The sequence below is a fragment of the Phoenix dactylifera genome, chromosome 1 (assembly GCF_051530095.1).
Source record: "Phoenix dactylifera cultivar Ajwa chromosome 1, Ajwa_hap1_PhDact_Kaust_v1.1, whole genome shotgun sequence".
NCBI classification, from domain to species: domain Eukaryota; kingdom Viridiplantae; phylum Streptophyta; class Magnoliopsida; order Arecales; family Arecaceae; genus Phoenix; species Phoenix dactylifera.
The window spans coordinates 34925357-34943062 of record NC_143190.1 but is presented as its reverse complement, the minus strand read 5'-3'; the positions used below and the strand labels follow the sequence as shown (position 1 = coordinate 34943062).

The 17706-nt window shown below is 39.5% G+C and overlaps 2 protein-coding genes across 24 annotated transcripts; both read left to right on the top strand.

Moving 5' to 3' along the window:
* Positions 1 to 1974: 1974 nt before the first annotated feature.
* LOC103707170 (pentatricopeptide repeat-containing protein At1g11290, chloroplastic-like) lies at positions 1975 to 9159 on the top strand. Of its 4 annotated transcripts, XM_089930576.1 has the most exons (6): positions 2174 to 2646; positions 2735 to 5160; positions 5243 to 5314; positions 6950 to 7005; positions 7179 to 7299; positions 8632 to 9159. In XM_089930576.1, exon 2 carries the CDS (start codon positions 2891 to 2893, stop codon positions 4985 to 4987), a length of 2097 nt encoding a protein of 698 aa, XP_089786702.1. In that variant the 5' UTR covers positions 2174 to 2646; positions 2735 to 2890; the 3' UTR covers positions 4988 to 5160; positions 5243 to 5314; positions 6950 to 7005; positions 7179 to 7299; positions 8632 to 9159. The 4 variants fall into 4 exon arrangements, with proteins under 4 accessions (XP_088578609.2, XP_088578611.2, XP_089786701.1 ...); XM_088722483.2 differs by having other exon boundaries at positions 1975 to 2646; positions 2735 to 5314; positions 6950 to 7299; positions 8554 to 9159; XM_088722485.2 differs by lacking the exon at positions 8632 to 9159 and having other exon boundaries at positions 2024 to 2646; positions 6950 to 7299.
* A 636-nt stretch (positions 9160 to 9795) lies between these two features.
* On the top strand, positions 9796 to 17706 carry LOC103721807 (uncharacterized). Of its 20 annotated transcripts, none has more exons than XM_088722525.2 (9): positions 9799 to 10659; positions 10849 to 10980; positions 11062 to 11303; positions 14415 to 14602; positions 14853 to 14919; positions 15007 to 15041; positions 15278 to 15423; positions 16392 to 16529; positions 16616 to 17706. In XM_088722525.2, the coding sequence occupies exons 1-7, from the start codon at positions 9909 to 9911 to the stop codon at positions 15285 to 15287; spliced, it is 1425 nt and encodes a 474-aa protein (XP_088578651.2). In that variant the 5' UTR covers positions 9799 to 9908; the 3' UTR covers positions 15288 to 15423; positions 16392 to 16529; positions 16616 to 17706. The 20 variants fall into 20 exon arrangements, with proteins under 20 accessions (XP_038982015.3, XP_088578668.2, XP_038982012.3 ...); XM_088722526.2 differs by having other exon boundaries at positions 15007 to 15173; positions 15278 to 15374; XM_088722514.2 differs by having other exon boundaries at positions 9800 to 10659; positions 15278 to 15374.

The window sequence follows — 17706 nt, the reverse complement described above, 5'->3', positions numbered from 1 at the left end:
GAGATTTGCAAGATTAATCATTTAGTGTACAAGATTTGCAATGTTTATCTTTTAGAGCCGAAAAATTTTTCGTGTGCAAATTGGTGGCTGATTTAATATTATCATGACAAGATGGGGCCCATATACTACTTTTTTTTTTCTTTTAGAAAATTGAAGCTCTAAAACAAAGTAGCTTAAGGTACACAACGTAAGGAATGTCTTTCTACCATATGGCTATGGAGGTTGTTAACAACTTTGAAGGATTTTCAAATCCTTTAATAATTTTGCTTAGGGATGATTGATGTTGTTTTTTCACCCATGAGCATAGCAGTAGTAACAAAGCTTGATCATTGCAATCTATCGCATGCCTTTAAGAGATTCTAATTTTTTTTATATTCTAATACAAATCCTTATATATGCATCTATAATAATAAATATTACAAGCTATGTTTCGATGAAATAAGATAAAGTAGTTGTTATAAATAAAGAAGAATACAGTTGAATAATTTCATAATTAGCGAAAGAACTTGCATAACTCTTTTTGTTATCTAATTATCGAATCAATTTTTTTCTTGAGCAATATTTTTACGAAAAATATTGAGGAGCAGATATTAAACAAATTCGAGTGTTAAAACAAGTTGAAATAAAAAAAATAAAGTTAATTTTTTGTGCTTGTAACCCTTCTAAATATGTGAAATTGTCTGAATATTCTCGTAAAGTTGTTATTTATGTTTATACTCTTATAAATATTTTTTTGGCATGTCTACCCATTAAGGGTATTTTAGCTATTTTTAATTTTAAACTGCTAATTTCTTGACAACATTAAATGGTATGGCACATATGTAAGAAAAAGAAAAATACACACGCAAAATAAATATTTGATAAGGTTATATATGCAAATATCAATTTTGGAAAGATATTCATACAGATATATATGCAAAAAAATATTTTATTTTTTATTAGTAAATTAGCACTAAAACCTATCACCTGTCAAATCATCATAAAATTATCGGTTAGGGATTTAGTGTAATATACGAACAAGTTGGTGGCGTTAGTCTATTCCCCAACCATCTATCTTTTATATCAGGCTAATAATTCAAGCGATGATGCGATAAATATAGATGCTTAGAAACTATATGCATCGAGAAGAGGTTTTGACTTAGAATAAACCATATGCATTGAGAAGTTGTTTTGGTTTAGAAACTCAAGATAGCGATACTTGACATTGCAATTCATCCCGGTGATTAAAAATTTAGAATTATAATATAAAAGATATTATTAGCTAAAAGATTATTTTTTTATTAACCAATTAGAAAAGGAGAGTTATTGAACCCATTCTAAGGTATGCTGTTGTGCACTCTTATTTTTGATTGAAGATTCATGTCTTGCTACGTTTTAGATAAAAAGTAATTAAATATAAACAAACACATATTTGGAAAGGTGGTTCATATTTTTACATTCAAATGGCAAGCAATTTTGAGCTATTTGTTATATAAGGTGAAAAATAAGTCTATACATGAGTCATAGATGGCTAGAGTTGGAGTTAAACAACATTACATCCATACATGAGTCATAGGCAAACAACAGATATATTGGTGACTTGGGCACAAGTAATCTTGTTTTGTATATAATGCATAGTGTACTTGTATTAGTTTCATTTGCCTTCGAAATTTCATGAGCTTAATCAATTCAATAGTTAATGTTTTTGGTAGATCACTTTGATAATATAGTTAAGGTGCTGGTCGAAGCACACACGAATGGTTTGTTAGATTCCTAATTTTTAATTTGACAACTCCACAATCAACAGAATCATCATGACTCGCAAAAAAAATTCAAGTTGCGTCAATTCGCTCTTTTCATAGGATAAGAGAGTTGCTCCCATGCACTTAACAACAACCATGTAGCTTCGATAAAAATATTATTGAATAATTAAATGTCCAAATCAGCTACCAATCTCAAGGTTAAGTCTTCAATGTAGATGAATCAACACAGCCTAGCCCACCAGAATCATCAAACAAAACCCATAAACAGTCGTCTACTTTTCAGAACGTTTCATTTCCAGTGATTAGAAAATATTTAGTAGTTATATTGGCAATAGTTTTATATCTTTTCTACGACATTTTACCACCCTAGCTTCACAAAACATCCGTGCTCGAGCGATGTTACGCTCCCTCGTCTACGCAACGAATCGTTTGAACTTTGAAAGCTGGGCATGAAAGCCACCTTCTCCAGACCTCTCTCCAAGTGCCTACCCATCCATCTTCGCCTGTGCCCCACTCTTGCTTCCTTCTTCTATTCAATCCAATGCTCTCATATCCCATTCTCCTTCTACTCCCGATTGAGAGCCCGCTCCCGGGCTGGAGATTACTCAAGTCTCCTCTCTCTCTTCGTCCATATATCTAGAGAACAAGCCTTGAAGCCCGACAGACCCACCTACCTCCTCCTCCTCAAGGCGTCGGCCACACTCCCCTCCCATCCTCTCGGACTCTCCCTTCACGGCCACATCCTCAAATCCGGCTTCCAAGATGACATCTTGGTCGCTACGGCCTTAGTTGATATGCTCTCAAAGTGCAGGGATGTTGAGGGCGCTCGCAAGTTGTTTGATCAAATTCATGAAAGAGATGTCGGTGCTTGGAATGCGATGCTATCCAGTTATGCTCGTAATGGGTATGCGGATGCGGCGCTATCTTTGTTTTCCTGGATGGGTTGTTGTGGCACGAAGCCCAATTCACTGACGCTCTCGATTTTGCTTCAGGTGCGCTGCGGGTTCGGAGATGAGAGGCTCGGGAGGTCCATTCATGCTTATGCTGTTCGGCAGCATGAGCTTGCTGGCAGTTTCTTGGGGAATTCTCTTATTGTTTACTATAACAAGGCTGGCGAGTTTCATATTTCCAAGAGGATTTTTGATAGAATGCCACGAAGAGACATTGTGTCTTGGAATGCAATGATATCGGGGTACATGCAAAGTGGAAATGGATGGAGAGCTCTGGAAATGTTTCATCTACTGAGGGAGCAAGGGCTGTGTCCGGACCTTGTCACCCTCGAGACAGCGCTGCAGGCATGTGCTCAGATAGGAAAAGATGCTTTCCATGATGGGCAGTTGATCCATGCACTTTTGGTTAAGATGGGAATCGCCATGGATGTTTACGCTGAGAATACTCTGCTTCTGATGTACTGCAAGTGTGGAAAGGTGGAGTCAGGGCAGTCTTTGTTTGATAAGATGCAAGAGAGAAACGTGGTCTCTTGGAATATTCTAGTGAATGGTTATTCTCAGATCAAGTGTCCTGAGAAAGTTCTGGCCTTGATTCGTTGCATGCGTTTTATTGAGCTTGAACTAAATTCTCAACTGCTGGTGAGTGCTTTACAAGCTATCAGGCTATTGGGAGGGTGTATAAAACATGTTATATGTCTCCATTGCCTCATTATAGTTATGGGATTTGATTCTGATATTTTTGTCTCTAGTTCCCTTATTGCTGCTTATGGTGACTGCTCTGAACTTGAATTTGCTCACAGAATCTTAGATTGCGTGGTATCTGAAAGGAGTGATGCCACTGTTTGCTGGAACACCATGCTTTCACTATATGCCCACCATGGTTATTTCTCTGAAGCAGTAGAACTCCTTGGCTGCATGCTAAACAAGGCATGCATGTTAGATGCTGTCACCCTTGTGAGTACCCTGTCTGTTTGTACCCAACAATTAAATTTGAGCTTGGGTAAAGCTATTCATGGATACGTAATCAGGAATAAGTTTGAGTCTGATGTTTTTGTTGGGACATCATTAATAGACATGTATGCTAAGTGTGGACTTTTAAATGCTGCTTGCTGGTTGTTTTCAAGAATGCCATGTCGGAATATAGTGACATGGAACACAATGATACATGTTTGTCATGAGAATGGCTTTCCCAGGGCATCATTGCAGCTTTTCCATCTTATGCAGCAGCATGATGGTCCCATACTAGATGCAACAACTGTTGTGGGAGTTATAGAAGCCATTGCTCAGAGAGGGTATGATAGTGAAAGGAACTACATTCACAAATTTGCGATCGAAACTGGTCTCAGTAGTGATGAGTTCATTGCTAATTCCCTTATATCTATGCATGCAAGATTAGGTGATGTTGACAAGGCAAGTGCAGTGTTTAATAGCGCTAGCAAAGTCGGAACAGCTACCTGGAATACAATGATTGCGGAGTATTCTTGTCGTGGCCTAGTGGACAAGGCTATATCAGTTTTTCATGCGATGAAGCTAAACAATGTAGCGCCAGACTCGATCACACTGCTCTGTGTTCTTCGGGTCTCCGCAAGTCTTGGTTCATTGAATTGCATTATGTGGCTTCATGCAATCATAATGAAAGCTGGGTATGAATCTGATCTATTTGTTGGAACTTCACTGCTAGATGTATATGCAAAGTGTGGTGACTTAAGCTTGGCTAGATTGATATTTGATAACATGAACTCTAAGACAGAAGTATCTTGGAATTCCATGATTCAGGGCTATGGCATGCATGGACATGCAGGGGAAGTTGGCAAACTCTTTTCCCAAATGCAGCAGTCAGGGCTAAATCCTAATACGGTTACTTTTCTCATACTTATATCAGCCTGTAGCCATGCTAGAGATGTAGAGAAGGGCCGGCACTATTTTGATCTGATGACTTGTGCTTACTCATTCTTGACACGGAGAGAGCATTATGCAGCCTATATTGACCTTCTTAGCCGTGGCAGACTAATTAAAGAGGCATATGAAGCTTTGGAGAAAATGCCGATAAATCCAGGGGCAGATGCTTGGGGTGCCTTACTGGGGGCTTGCCGGATTCATGGAAATTTGGAAGTAGGGCTGGCAGCAGCTAAAAAACTGTTTGAGTTGGATCCTTTGCATTGTGGATACCATGTGCTATTGTCAAACATGTGTATGGAGGCTGGAAGATGGACTGACGCATCTGAAATCAGAAGAAAAGTTGATAAAATGGGACTCAAGAAAGTGCTGGGCTGGAGCAAGGTTGAGAGTATTTAATGACTTGCAAGAGAAGAATAGGAGAGGTTGCTTTGCAGATTGGATCAAGATTAAGCAAATTCTTGCATTTTCTAATGCAGATACAGAAGTAATAGAAGGAATTTTCTGGAAAATGGACTCAACAAAGTACAGATTTGGAGCATGGTCAGGGCCTTCCTGCGACTGATGAAAATGTACGTCTGGGGTTATATCAACTACAAATTCCTCGATTTTACGCCCCTGCATCCTTATGATGACTTCTCTAAAATTTTACAGTTTCTTTGAGACTAGTTGCTGCTCATTTCTGGATTGGAAATGAAGCGGATGGTAATTGCCTCTAAAACCAGAGTAAGTATTAAATCTTAATTTTCTGTTAAGTACTGCAGGTTTGGACTACTAGTAGCCACTCTTGAAGGAAAACATTAAAACTGGCTGGCAAATTAGTTCATCATTAATGGTGCATTTTCCATAAACTGCAAATCATTTTGTGATACAAACAATTACATTTGACAAATGCTTGCAACCTTAATTTGGAGAACATTGAGATTTGTATATGTAGGTATTTGCATTATGCAACATTTATATGTTTTCATGCATCTTTGTTATGTTATGCATTCAATTTGTTTAGTAACTATATTGTTACGACATATTTATCCATTGATGTTATATGGACAAGCCTATCAAATTCACTGAAGCGATTATTTGCACCATATCATAGCCCTTAGTCCTTACATATACCATGATTCTATACCTCTACTTTTTCCATAATATAAAATCAGATTTGTCAACTTACTGATGTATGTGAGTTGCTTGATGGGCCAAACATCAATGCTTTCTACTTCACATACAGATGGCCAACTAAAATATTAATGGTGGTCTTTACTTACCATAGAGTTTGGATCCTGGCATATTACTATTAGGACACTCAAATATATTGTAAACCTCTTGTCGTGGTTCGGAATGGTAACAGGTATACTACCCGTAAAATTTGTCCTATTCGTATCCAAACCCGTTTAAAATCCTACTAGAATCCGTCTCAAATCCGATTAAAAATTTGCTCAAAAATTCCTAACCCATCCATCAAAAAGGGTAAATCTGTTGGGTACCTAAACCCACCCGATTAATCTTTATTTGGATCGGATTATTTGGGACGGGTCGGGTCGGGTACTTGATCCAGAATTATAAAAAAAAATAAAAGAAGGGGTGGGGGGACAAAGGGAAAGACTTTTGCATAATGACTCAAATATAACTAATATAGAAGGAAAGAACTTTGCATAATGATTCGAATATAACTAACATCAAGTATAAATTAATAATATATCGAACTTCCAATTCAAACTTGAACAAACAACCATAATCCACAATACCAGCATTAAGTCCATAATCCCCTCACCTCTTTATTGTATATATATTTTTGTAAAATTTTATAAAAAATGTATATATTAATATATAATTAGCAGGTATCTAAAAGTCAAATCCCAAACTCAAATCCTAATGGGTTTTAATTTTAAATCCTAAACCCTTCCCAAACCCTATAGGGTCTTGCTAAATGGGTCTTATTAGGTTTCGGGATGGGTCGGATATCCGAAAAAACCTGCCAGGCTGCTATCTCTAGTCATGGTATAATTTGATCTCATTTGTCGGATCATTTTTTCTGTTCCCAATGGCACTACATTATACCATAACTTCAGACCTCAAGCATTTGGAGCAAGTTCAGTCGCCATATTGTTGAGCTTCATTAGAGCAAATCTCTAGAGTCATGTCAAACATGCCATGAAAAAAAAAGTTATGCTATTGCAGTCCTCCATGCAACCATGTTTGTTTTTCTGATTCTATCATGTGCCATGTTTGCTTGCCAGCTTTACGATGTTGAATTCACTAATGCTATCTAATGCCCCCTTAGTTCCTAAAGTTTGAAGCAATACGATTTTTCTTTCACTAGCTGCTACTTAAACGATATCTGAAATCTCTCTGTTTTTGAAGGATCCTACGCTGAAGATCGCTGCATGACTACAAGAAGAGATGACATTATTTTATAGGTAAGTCCCAAGCACATCACATGCCAACTTGTGGCGCTATCAAATTGAAACACCACTGTGCAGCATACCATGCCATATGACACACATCAAGCAGCACAATCACCAGTGTGAGACAAGAATTCTATGCATCGGTGTGAATTGACCAGAAGTGGCCCATATCATATTGCTTCCAGGATATGTGAAGCTAGAGGCGACCAGACTGAATTCTTCTTTTGCATCCTACACAGAGGCTACGCAGGGCATGGTATGGGTCCGCTCATATTTCGCTGCAGAATGTTCTAACCATGATGCCAGGTTACCCACTGCCTTTTTTTTATTTGAGCAACTTAACTCTAGCAAGTCTTGTTGCCTGTATGGAAGCAATGAAGTCATGTGTTTAACATAAAGCAAGCTACCATGCTGATACTGGCCAAGTTAGGATCCTCCCATAAACTATTATAATGTTTCTTGAAAATCACAGGAGAATGCACCAAATGCCAGATGTAAAGCAAATAAGTTGCCAGTAATTCAATGTTTGGACAACAACTGTCTTGGTTGTATGCATAATTTCTCTTGTTTGTCTATTTATATGCAATAAAAAACAAGCTGACCAGATATGACCACATTGTGCGTGTATAATTTAGAGGTTGCACCTATACAACATTCTTCAATGTAGATTCTTTATATGTACAATTATACATCCTATCAAAATACATTTTCAGTTTTAAGGCATCATGATACTCATATAGTACTTATGCTTCAACCAACTTCTGATCACTTATCCCATTATAGGAATTTGTAATTGTACAGCCTCTACTTTGTAGATCATTGATACCATCCTTTTGTCTCACTTAAGATTCTGAAACATTATCTAGACAAATTTGTAGGGCCGAAACCGGATCGGATACTAGTATATTCATATCTATATTTGTTTCGTCTGACGAAATATGGATACAGATATTAATCATATGTAAAAATTTATATTCACATTTGTTTTAAATGAATCGGATGCAAATCGGATACTAGAAGCATGGAGATACATACGGAGTTGGATAATTAAACTTTATGACCAATGAATCAAAGATATTACTAAGTGGATGGTATATTAAATAAATAACATGTTAATGTGTTGTATATTATCATTAAAAGTTAATAAGTTGCATATAAAACTAAATAGGATTGCAAATAGAATCAGATATTCGGATACGGACTGAAAAGTTATCTATCCATATCCGCATCTATTTTTCTTTGACGGATATGGATACGAATGCTTAAATTTCTATCCATATCCAAATAGATTTGGATACGAAATCAAATTTGGATGGATATTAACTGGTCCACTTTCACCCTTACAAATTTAAGAAACTTTAACTATCAAAGGAAGGACCAAAACTCAAAAATTTCAAGAAATGACAATTCTTTCTTTAGCAAGCAATAGCTATTATGCAATGACAAAAAGTTATGTTTGATACTTTCTCAGTTTATGTTATCTATTATGGATAATAAATCTTATCCCTCAATTTTTATGTTTATAGTAAGATAAGTCTTTTATAACCTTGTGATGGTCAGCTGGAAATATATTGGCTCGTTATTGTGTGTTGGATTTGCTTAAAGCGGTAAATCACCACTTTTGAGTCATCACTCTAGACTGATTGCTGCTCGGGGATGGAGCACCGTCGGATTGACAGCTGTTGGGGGGAGCTCAGAGCAGCATGGGAGGGCATCACCTATGCGAGACAGGTGTTGCAGGCTAAGCATATCCTTCTGGAGGGGGACTCAGCGACGGTGATTGACTGGATATGGGGTGAGGGGCGGAGAGGGATAATAACCCTCTGCTTTGTGATATCCGATAGTTGGCAGCGGACTGTAGCGCCTTTCGAGCCATACATATGTACCGCAAGACGAACATGGCCACGGACTAGATCGCCACATATGTAGCCCAGCACTCCGGAGCTACAGTTGAGGGATGCCCCTCCAATGCTGTGTCATTTTCTCTTTCTTGACTCTATTGGTTGTGCGCACGCTAGAGTAGTGTGAGCAGCTATTATATCAAAAAAAAAAAAAAAAGAAGAAGAAAAGGAAAAGGGAAAGAAAGCTACGATTCTGGAATTTCTTTATCCATGTATGCTATAAAGGTATGAATACCACTTATGTCAGCTATATTCAGCCACTTGACGTTTGAACCTCGAAAGATAGCTCAAAATTCCTCTCTAGTCTCTCCAACACACTGGAATCTTCCCCTGTCCCAACTCGAACTAAGAATGATCTGTATTTCAATCACGACAGTCCATAATTGATGCGATGACAGTCCTAGTCGGAACGGAAGAGGATCCCCTGTCCCAACTTGAACTAAGAATGGTCTGTATTTCAATCACGACCGTCCATAATTGACGCCATGATTTAGTCAAGTCGGAACGGAAGAGGATCCAAGTCCCTCTAAACCGGTGTTGGAGATTTTAATTCAAATCGTTCGCCGTAGGCACAGATGTATCCCATCAACTAAAACGGTAGCTGAGTATGTCTTAGAAATCAACTATCGAATCTTAAGCGACACTTACAGGGTTGACACGTCGAACGTACGGCTTTTCAGCTTCTTAGGCAACTAGAAGCCTCCTCCCTCCGTCTTCTAAGTTATTAACTACAACACAATCATTCTAGATCGATGGAGCCAGAAATAATCTGGGATACGTGCAGGGGATATAAATAATTTTAATCATATGTACAGTGTCTATCAGTGCGAAGAAAACAAGTGGAATTAAAATTAACACGTGGTCCCTTACTGCGTTCTCCTTCATCTATTGAACTGCAGTCTTCTGGCTTCTAAGGGAAGCCAGACCCTCGCCATTCGATTAAAACCCGAACGCCTCCCTTCCGCCCTGCGTCGCCTCTTAAACAACCCACCCTCACCTACTAAACCGTCTTCGATGCACCCGCGCGTAACCTCGTGGATCCTCGAGTTCGTCCTGCGCCAGCCCGTCGACGACTGGGTGGCGAACGGGCTCCTCTTCGCCCTCCCCCTCCCTTCCCCCGTCCCCCCTCGTCTTAAAAAGACCCTCCTTCTCCGCCGCCTCTCCTCCGATCTCTCCCGCCCCTGCCTCTCCGGCCGCACTCTCCTCTCTCTCGAGCTTATCGAGGAGCTCGACCGCTCCGCCGGCGCCGACGCCCCCTCTGACTCCCTCGCTGCCGCCTACGCTGCCGTCGCCGTCGAGTGCACCGCCTGCTTCCTCCGCGAGCGCTCCGATGACGACCACGGCGAGGACTTCTTCGACGCCGTCAACCGGATCTGGAACTGCCGGGTCGCTGATCTCGAGAGGTCAGAGGCCGCCGGCCTCGTCTCGCCGGCGCTGGGGGAGGCGAGGAGGGAGATGGAGGAGGCCGTCGTGAACCCCATCGTGAGGGTCGGTCTCATGGGGAGGGACACCAAGAAGGCGGCTTTGGACGCGGTTAGGGTTTATTTGGACGAGGCCGATAAGGAGATGGGGCCTCCTTATCTTGAGCGCATGGCGAAGGCGGTCGGCGAGGAGTGGAGAAGGAGTTCAAGAACTGGGAGGGACGGCTCTGTGGTGGAATTGTATGAAATTTTGCTAAATTTATTGGCCATTCAGGGGGAACATGGGAGACGCGAAGGTCTACCCGATGGTGATAGAGCAAAAACATCTAGATTTCTGGAATTTGGTTAGTTTTCTGTGTTGCCTACAAGTAATTTGTTGAATTAGCTTGAAAAATTAGTTCATTGCTAACTTTCTATGAACTTCTGAGAACATATCGTGTTTGCTATTTTCCATACTCACCATGCTTTCTTAATTTTACTGAAATTTGAGGATCTTTTTGTTAAATAAATGCTGGTTTTTGTATATATGCTAGACAAGCATGAGGAGAGTGTGCTGGGTAGGGACAAGGATGCACCTGAACAAGGTGGATGCTCTTCTGACGAATTTGTTCACTTGCCTGCCGCCGCCGCCGAAGTTATAAAAATGAAAATTTTGTCTAGATCAGGTGTTTTGCCGGCTAATTTAGATAATATGGAAGACAATCAAGATCAGATGGGCTCAAATCCGGTGTTTTCTGTCAATGAAGGTACTGGCAAGGGGCCCTACAATGACCATGATGCAATGGCTCATCCCAGTCTTATGAATCAAGGTCCATCTGATTTGGAGCATGTGGAAGAGAACCGAGAGAGGGCATCTTTATCTTTTGTTGACAAGGGTACTAAAGATGGCAATCCTGGTACCAGTACCTCTACCAGGGACAAGAAGGATTGCGCTGGTGCACCGAAGCCAAGTTTAGTGGATCGGAACCGAACTGCTCGTACATTTGAGGTGATGATTTCCCGCCTGTTATTATGCTGACCTATTATGTTTCTAACTGAATTTTATAATACATAAATGACCTTATTTTCATTTGGGTGGCCACAATGCGCATAGAATCATTTTCCGGTAGCTTTGCTTCCATAATTTAGTTTTAAGTGTGCAGTAGGTTATGTGAGTTCACATGTCTAAGTAACATATATGGAAGTATCATATGTTGTTAGATTTACTATAAACTGGTTATGAGTTTTAGATAACATAGGACTATACCAGTGGAAAACCGGTCCGCTAACATCAATGTTTGTAAGCCTGATTGGATTGTTTGGCCTGTCTGGTGTTAGGGAGCGCATAGATTTTTGTCCCAGCTAAGTTGAAGATTTTCGAAAAGACCCTATGAACCTGATGGTTTTAAGCAGGTTCTTTAGGTCCTGCAGCCCAGGCAAGGACTTGGAAAATGTATATTGCCCAATGTGGGGGTGAGTTATGGCTGAGAAAGGATGGAGTGTGTGGGATGGGGGCAGGTTGGGTGCTAGAGAAGAGAGGGAGTCAGCAGTCTTTTATAGTGAAATCAACCTCAAACTGGATGGACTCGTTTCTCTAGCCAGGTGGTTTGAATACTTTATCAGTTGTCATCTGATTTACTTCTAGAAACACTGGCGCTGCTATTGTAAGTTGTGGATTGCAGTGGAAATGTTTAGCCATGAATATATGATATGGTAGCAAATATCGCTTGTCCATTTTAGTATAATAATGTTGTCTTATTAATAAATTATAAGATTCTATTTTGTATAATGACTAAAGAAGAATTGGTGTTTGATTTATACAAGGAATGTCTGTATTATCTAGATAAAAACTCTTGGAATTTATATGCTTAGGTTCATTATAGTTCAGCAGGCTTCATAAATTGTTATTCTCATAATCTGACAGTTATGGATTAAGAAGTGGATATCGAATTTTTCAAATGATTGTTTGCTTTCACTTGGCTCCTGCTTAATGAATGGATTTTCTAATTTCTTAGAGCCAATTAAATGTATGAATTACCCTTTTCCATTGTATGCAGTAATATATTCTAAACTCATGTTGCTTGGCTTTATGCCAGGCAGGTCTGCACTGGAGGCTAGTTTTTTTAGGCAACAAGTGGAAAGATAGAAAGATGAATAAGATGCTGCATATTTTCTTTAGTAACTTGGAGAAACATATGCAAGAGTATCTTGAGAAGCATTGGAGTGTACTAAAGTTTTGTGGGCCTCAAGAATGAAGGTGTACTTAAAGGTGGCATTTAAATTTCAAGATCATGTATTAAAGACCAAAGTCAAATGGTGATACTTGCATGAAAAATTGAGTACATGATTAGCTTACACCCTGGTTTATACTAAGCCATATTGCTTTATGCTTGTCAATTAGACCTGCTCAAAAACTAGGTGGCTTGCCTAAGCCGGTGTGTTTTGGACAGGCTTGGGTCTGATTTTTCAGCCCAACGGGCTGGACCAGGCCAGAATTTGAGCCTGTCCTTTAAACGGGCCGGGCTCAGGTTTGCATCAACTCGGCCCACGCTCGACCTGAGCCCGATTATTTAAATTAATAAATATATTGTATATATAGTATATGATATCCCTTAAATACCCTTAGAGTTTTACAAAATTACATGTCTAACCTATCCCTTAAATCCCTAATCCCATTGCCTTCTTGCCTCATTGTGCCTCCTCACCGCCTCATTGCGTTATCTACTCCCTCGCTTGCTGCCGTCGCATCGTCCGCTCCCCCGCTCGCTGCCGTCGCGTCGTCCACTCCCCCGCTTGTTGCCGCAGAAATCCGAAAAGTGTGAGGCCCAATTCGATGTCCAAAGCTACCAGGCTCGGACCGGGAAAGTAAGCCTAAAGCCCAAGCCTGGTCGGGCTTGGCTAATTTTGGTTATATATGGGGCTGAAACCGGCCTGCTCGATACGCAAGTGTAGCTGTCATTGACGAACAAATTATTGATATCCATATCAAGTAGAGCCTTTGTGTGCAAGCAATTTGCTGGCTGTGGATAAGCTTGAACATGAAATTGGTATATGGCAGCATGGAGAGATTGATAAAATGGGCTGGCATCAAGTTCTTATGTGATTGACAAATGCCTTTGAGACCTAGCACTTTATACAATGACTCTATGACTTGTAACGATATGTCTTTCAAAATGTGGACAATAAAGAAAGCCCTAGTGCACAAGTATATTAATATATCATCTAGACAAAGGGCATGGTGGGGAATGAAAACATTAGAAGAAGCACAGAAATCGTGCCAATCCAGCAACAAAGTGATGGAAACTTGATCAGGATGATATGACCATGTTCAGTGGAATTCTTAAAGGGACTTGATTTGGAGTGGTTCTTGAATTTGTGTCAGGACAATTGTGAAGAGATGGGCATAAGATCACTCAAATGGATGGTGCAAGAATGTCCTTGAAATATGCTTGTGTTGACAAAAGTAACCCTCAAGTTGAATAACAGGCTAACAAGGAAGGATTTGTGAACCCAAATTTTGGAAAAGCTCTTGGTAGTTGAGTTGTCATTATGGTTAGGATTGGAGTAACAGGAAATTTATTCATGTTTCTGTTCTCATGGAGATTTGGAAAATAATGATGCTTGTTCTTTATGAAATCGGCATAATATAAAGATTCTTTTTTTTTCTTTTTTATGTTATATTCATGTTCTTATTATTTTCTTTGATTGTTTCTCTATATCATGTACCACTTATGTGACATGCAAGTTTTTGGCACCATCACTTGTGATATGAACGATCTGTTTAACAGGTGTGGCATACATTTGGCCTTATAACTAAATATAATATTGCAACTCTGGAAGGGAAAAAATGGGTAGTTTGGAAACATACACATGTATCTTTATGAGTAATGTTAATCAATTTTTCCCCCGTTAATTTGCTGCTTATCTGATATATGGATTTTTTTTTTCATCTGGGAATGTTAAGAGTAGAAATTTGTAAAAACTGTGCATCGTTAATCCTTCAGCACTTGGACCATGCCAATGCATTAATACAAATTTAAGTTACCATGTGCAGAATATTTATTTTATGCTCAGCTTTCACTCTCAGATATGGTTTCCTCTCTTATTTCTTTTTCTGCAGTGGGATGAAGATTCCATTGAATCTCCATCTGAAAATTCGCCTAATTCATCAAATAAACTTCACTTCCGAAGTCCTAAGAGAAGAGAAATTTCTTTACCATTAGAAGACAATAAAACATTCATTAAACGTAGAACGAAAAGGAAATGGAGTTCTCTGGAAGAGGAGACTTTGAAGAAAGCTGTTGAGAGGTATGAATTTTATATATTTTTTGCTCTGAGATAATCATTTGATAAGTATCCAACTGATGTTAATTTGGAAAGGATGGTATTTTTTGCTTTTAGAATAATCACAGAAATATGTCATGTAAAGTTCTATTTGTAATTTTTTCATCCTTAAGAATTGTTGATAATTTATATGATCTCTGAATTATTTTTAATTTGAATATCTTGAGCAATGCTGATATGCTTTCTAATGTATGTTTCTGAGACAAATGTAAAGGCATGGAGTGGGAAACTGGAAATTCATTAAGAGTTGCCATCCTGAAATTTTAAAAGACAGAACAGAGGTAGCAATGCGTATTATCAACCATAACCTGATTTTTGTTCTTTACTAGAGGAAATCATTAAAAATGATTCATTGTTCCATTGAACAGGTTGATTTGAAGGATAAGTGGAGAAATATGATCAGGCAATAAACTATGCTTTTCTATATATTATTCCATTTTGCTAATATATGTGTTCTCCTCATTGTTATCTTGCTTTCCAAGCAATTACATTTTTCTGCTTTCTCCCCCATTTCCTCGTCAGTCTCGTTCTTGATGTAAGTGATTCATGCATCAAAATATCTTCTATATTTGTTGTGGGTTAGATTGTTTCCTTTTTTGGCCTTTTCCTGATAGGTTTTCTACTGCTATTGAATCGCAGGTGTATATAATTGGAATGAACAACAGAACAAGGGTAATGGGAGTCAGTTTTTATTGAGCACTTGTTTGCTGAGGACAGCATGCACACCTTCAATCGTGTTAGTTCTAACTCTATTTACAAAAATCTTTAACCTGGGTGACCAAAAGGCTAGTTTATTTCCTCTCCTTTGAGTACTTATTTTGTTAGTTCTGCTGGGATTGTGGGCATTTGCATTTTCTATCCTATTATGCATTATTGATTTTCTCTCCCTTAATCATGTTGCACACCCTAATTGGTTACATTTTCTTTTGCTTAAGGGTCATATCTTGTTTTCTGCTTTTATGCTAGACAGTTGACTTCCTATGAAGGGGTTCTAATTTGATCATCCAAAGGACTACCATTGAACGATCATCCTTTTGGGTCATCAAAATTGCTTGACACTTTCAACCAGAGGGTGATGCACATATTCTATCCCTCGGCATAAGTAAAGGTGTAGATTATAATTAATAGCATGGATATTTGATTTGGATGGCTCACTATTGATTTTGGAATCACTAGTTTGATTGTAGACCAATAATGCTTTAAAGAGACTAAAATCATTTGCTTTAGTGGTCTCTTACCGGTAGTTTTCTGTTTTATTCAACTGACCTTAGTCCAGAAAATCGCTCTTACCAAACAATCTGCAAATAGATGAAATAAGTTTTGTTGACTATGGCATACGTATGGTTATTTTACAAGGATCCTTGCCCATTACTTTGTTCCAAATTTTTACCCAGATTCAGTGACATTTCAACATAAGAACAGGTGATTAATCAAGAATGAAACCATCTCAAGTCTCAGACTATGGACTTAAATCAATTACGTTACCTTTTATAGCCTTGACAGAATAGGTTTATCTAGGCATGCTTCTAATAGAGGTAGCTATTGATTAATAACAGTGGCACAAACCTCAATGCCTCTGCTTTGAGTTCTATATATTTGCAAAGCATGATTCTTGGAAGGTTGGCATACAATGTTGCTTCCATATTTTCTTTTTGCTGTCTTTTATTGTTTGGCTTGAAACTATTGATGCTGTGAACATGGTATTTCTTCTATTCCTCCGTCAGAGTTTCTGGACTATTGACTTGTTTTACAGGGCATCTCCACTCAAGACTCTTGTTGTAGAAGGTCTGTTTTCAGGGCTGTGCCGGCACGCACTTCTGAAGCTTGTTGAAACGTTTTCTGTCCTCATCCAACACAGCCACATGGATGGGTTAACCTGAAGGATCATTTGGTTTGTGCATCTTTTATATGAACCATTCCAGTTGAACCTGCCCATTCTGATTACTGCTGGCACACTGATTTATTAATTTACTCCAGTTATCAGCATGCCTGTAAGTTGTATTGTGTACTGAGGAAGCAAGGCAAAAGGAGTCAACTTGCCGGTGCCTGGAATGTGGGCATTTGATCTCCACTGTCAACTTGTCGAATGTTCAGACTGCCGCTTCTCCATCACTGTTCTCATAATTCATCATCTAGTCCCTGCTTGGCCATCCGGCAACGCCACCTACGTTTGCTCATGGCTTGACCATCCGCCACCATGACCTACAATGAGTCCATTGTCTCCTCAGACTCGGATGTTTGCTTTGAGGAGCTTCCTCAAGTATAACCTTCCCACATGGAGAATCAGAAAGGGAAGACTTTTTACTACTCATTTCATTCTCATGAACTAAGAGGGGCCCCATTGTTGCGGGCCTCGTGCACTCCATCCTCATGAAAGATTCAACTGCCGATGCCGAGCAATGCCCACCGCGATGAGGTATTGCCCGAGGAGTTCTTAAAAAGGACTGAAGGCAGGGGACTGGTCTGGCCATCTTGGATGCCTCAGATGGAGATATGGCGAGGCCGTAGGGGGGTTCCTGACACATTTGCGGTGTAACTTGTGCCTGGAGAGCTTGTGGTTTAGGCCTTAGGGTGCCTGTTCTCAGGTGGCCACTTTAATGCTGAGCAGCACCTGAATGCCTTTATGATGTCGAGGGAATTGGGTGTGGCATTGGGCCTGAGGTTGGATCATGATAATGGGGGATTTGGGATCTCGGATGAGTTGGAGATGGTGGTGAGGTGCGTATGCAGGATAGTGAGGAAGGCAAGAGGGAAAATATGGGTGGTGGTGGTGGTGGTGGCGACGAGCAGGAGTCATGCAGGGGTATCGTCGTTTGCTGCTTTGGAGTGCTTCAAGAAAAATTGAAATAAAAACTTGGCAGGTAGCTGTGGGCATGTAACTTGTACAATCATAAAATTGTTACTAGGCAACTTGATCTTCTGTGAGTGAAGTAATGTTCTTTGTGTCTGTTTGTACAGACACGAAACATCAGTGTTGTAACTTGCAAAGCATGCAAGAAATGAGCTAGTTGTAATGTGGGAGGTGGTGTCATGTTATGTGAATTTCAGATAGATATCCTTATTATCAA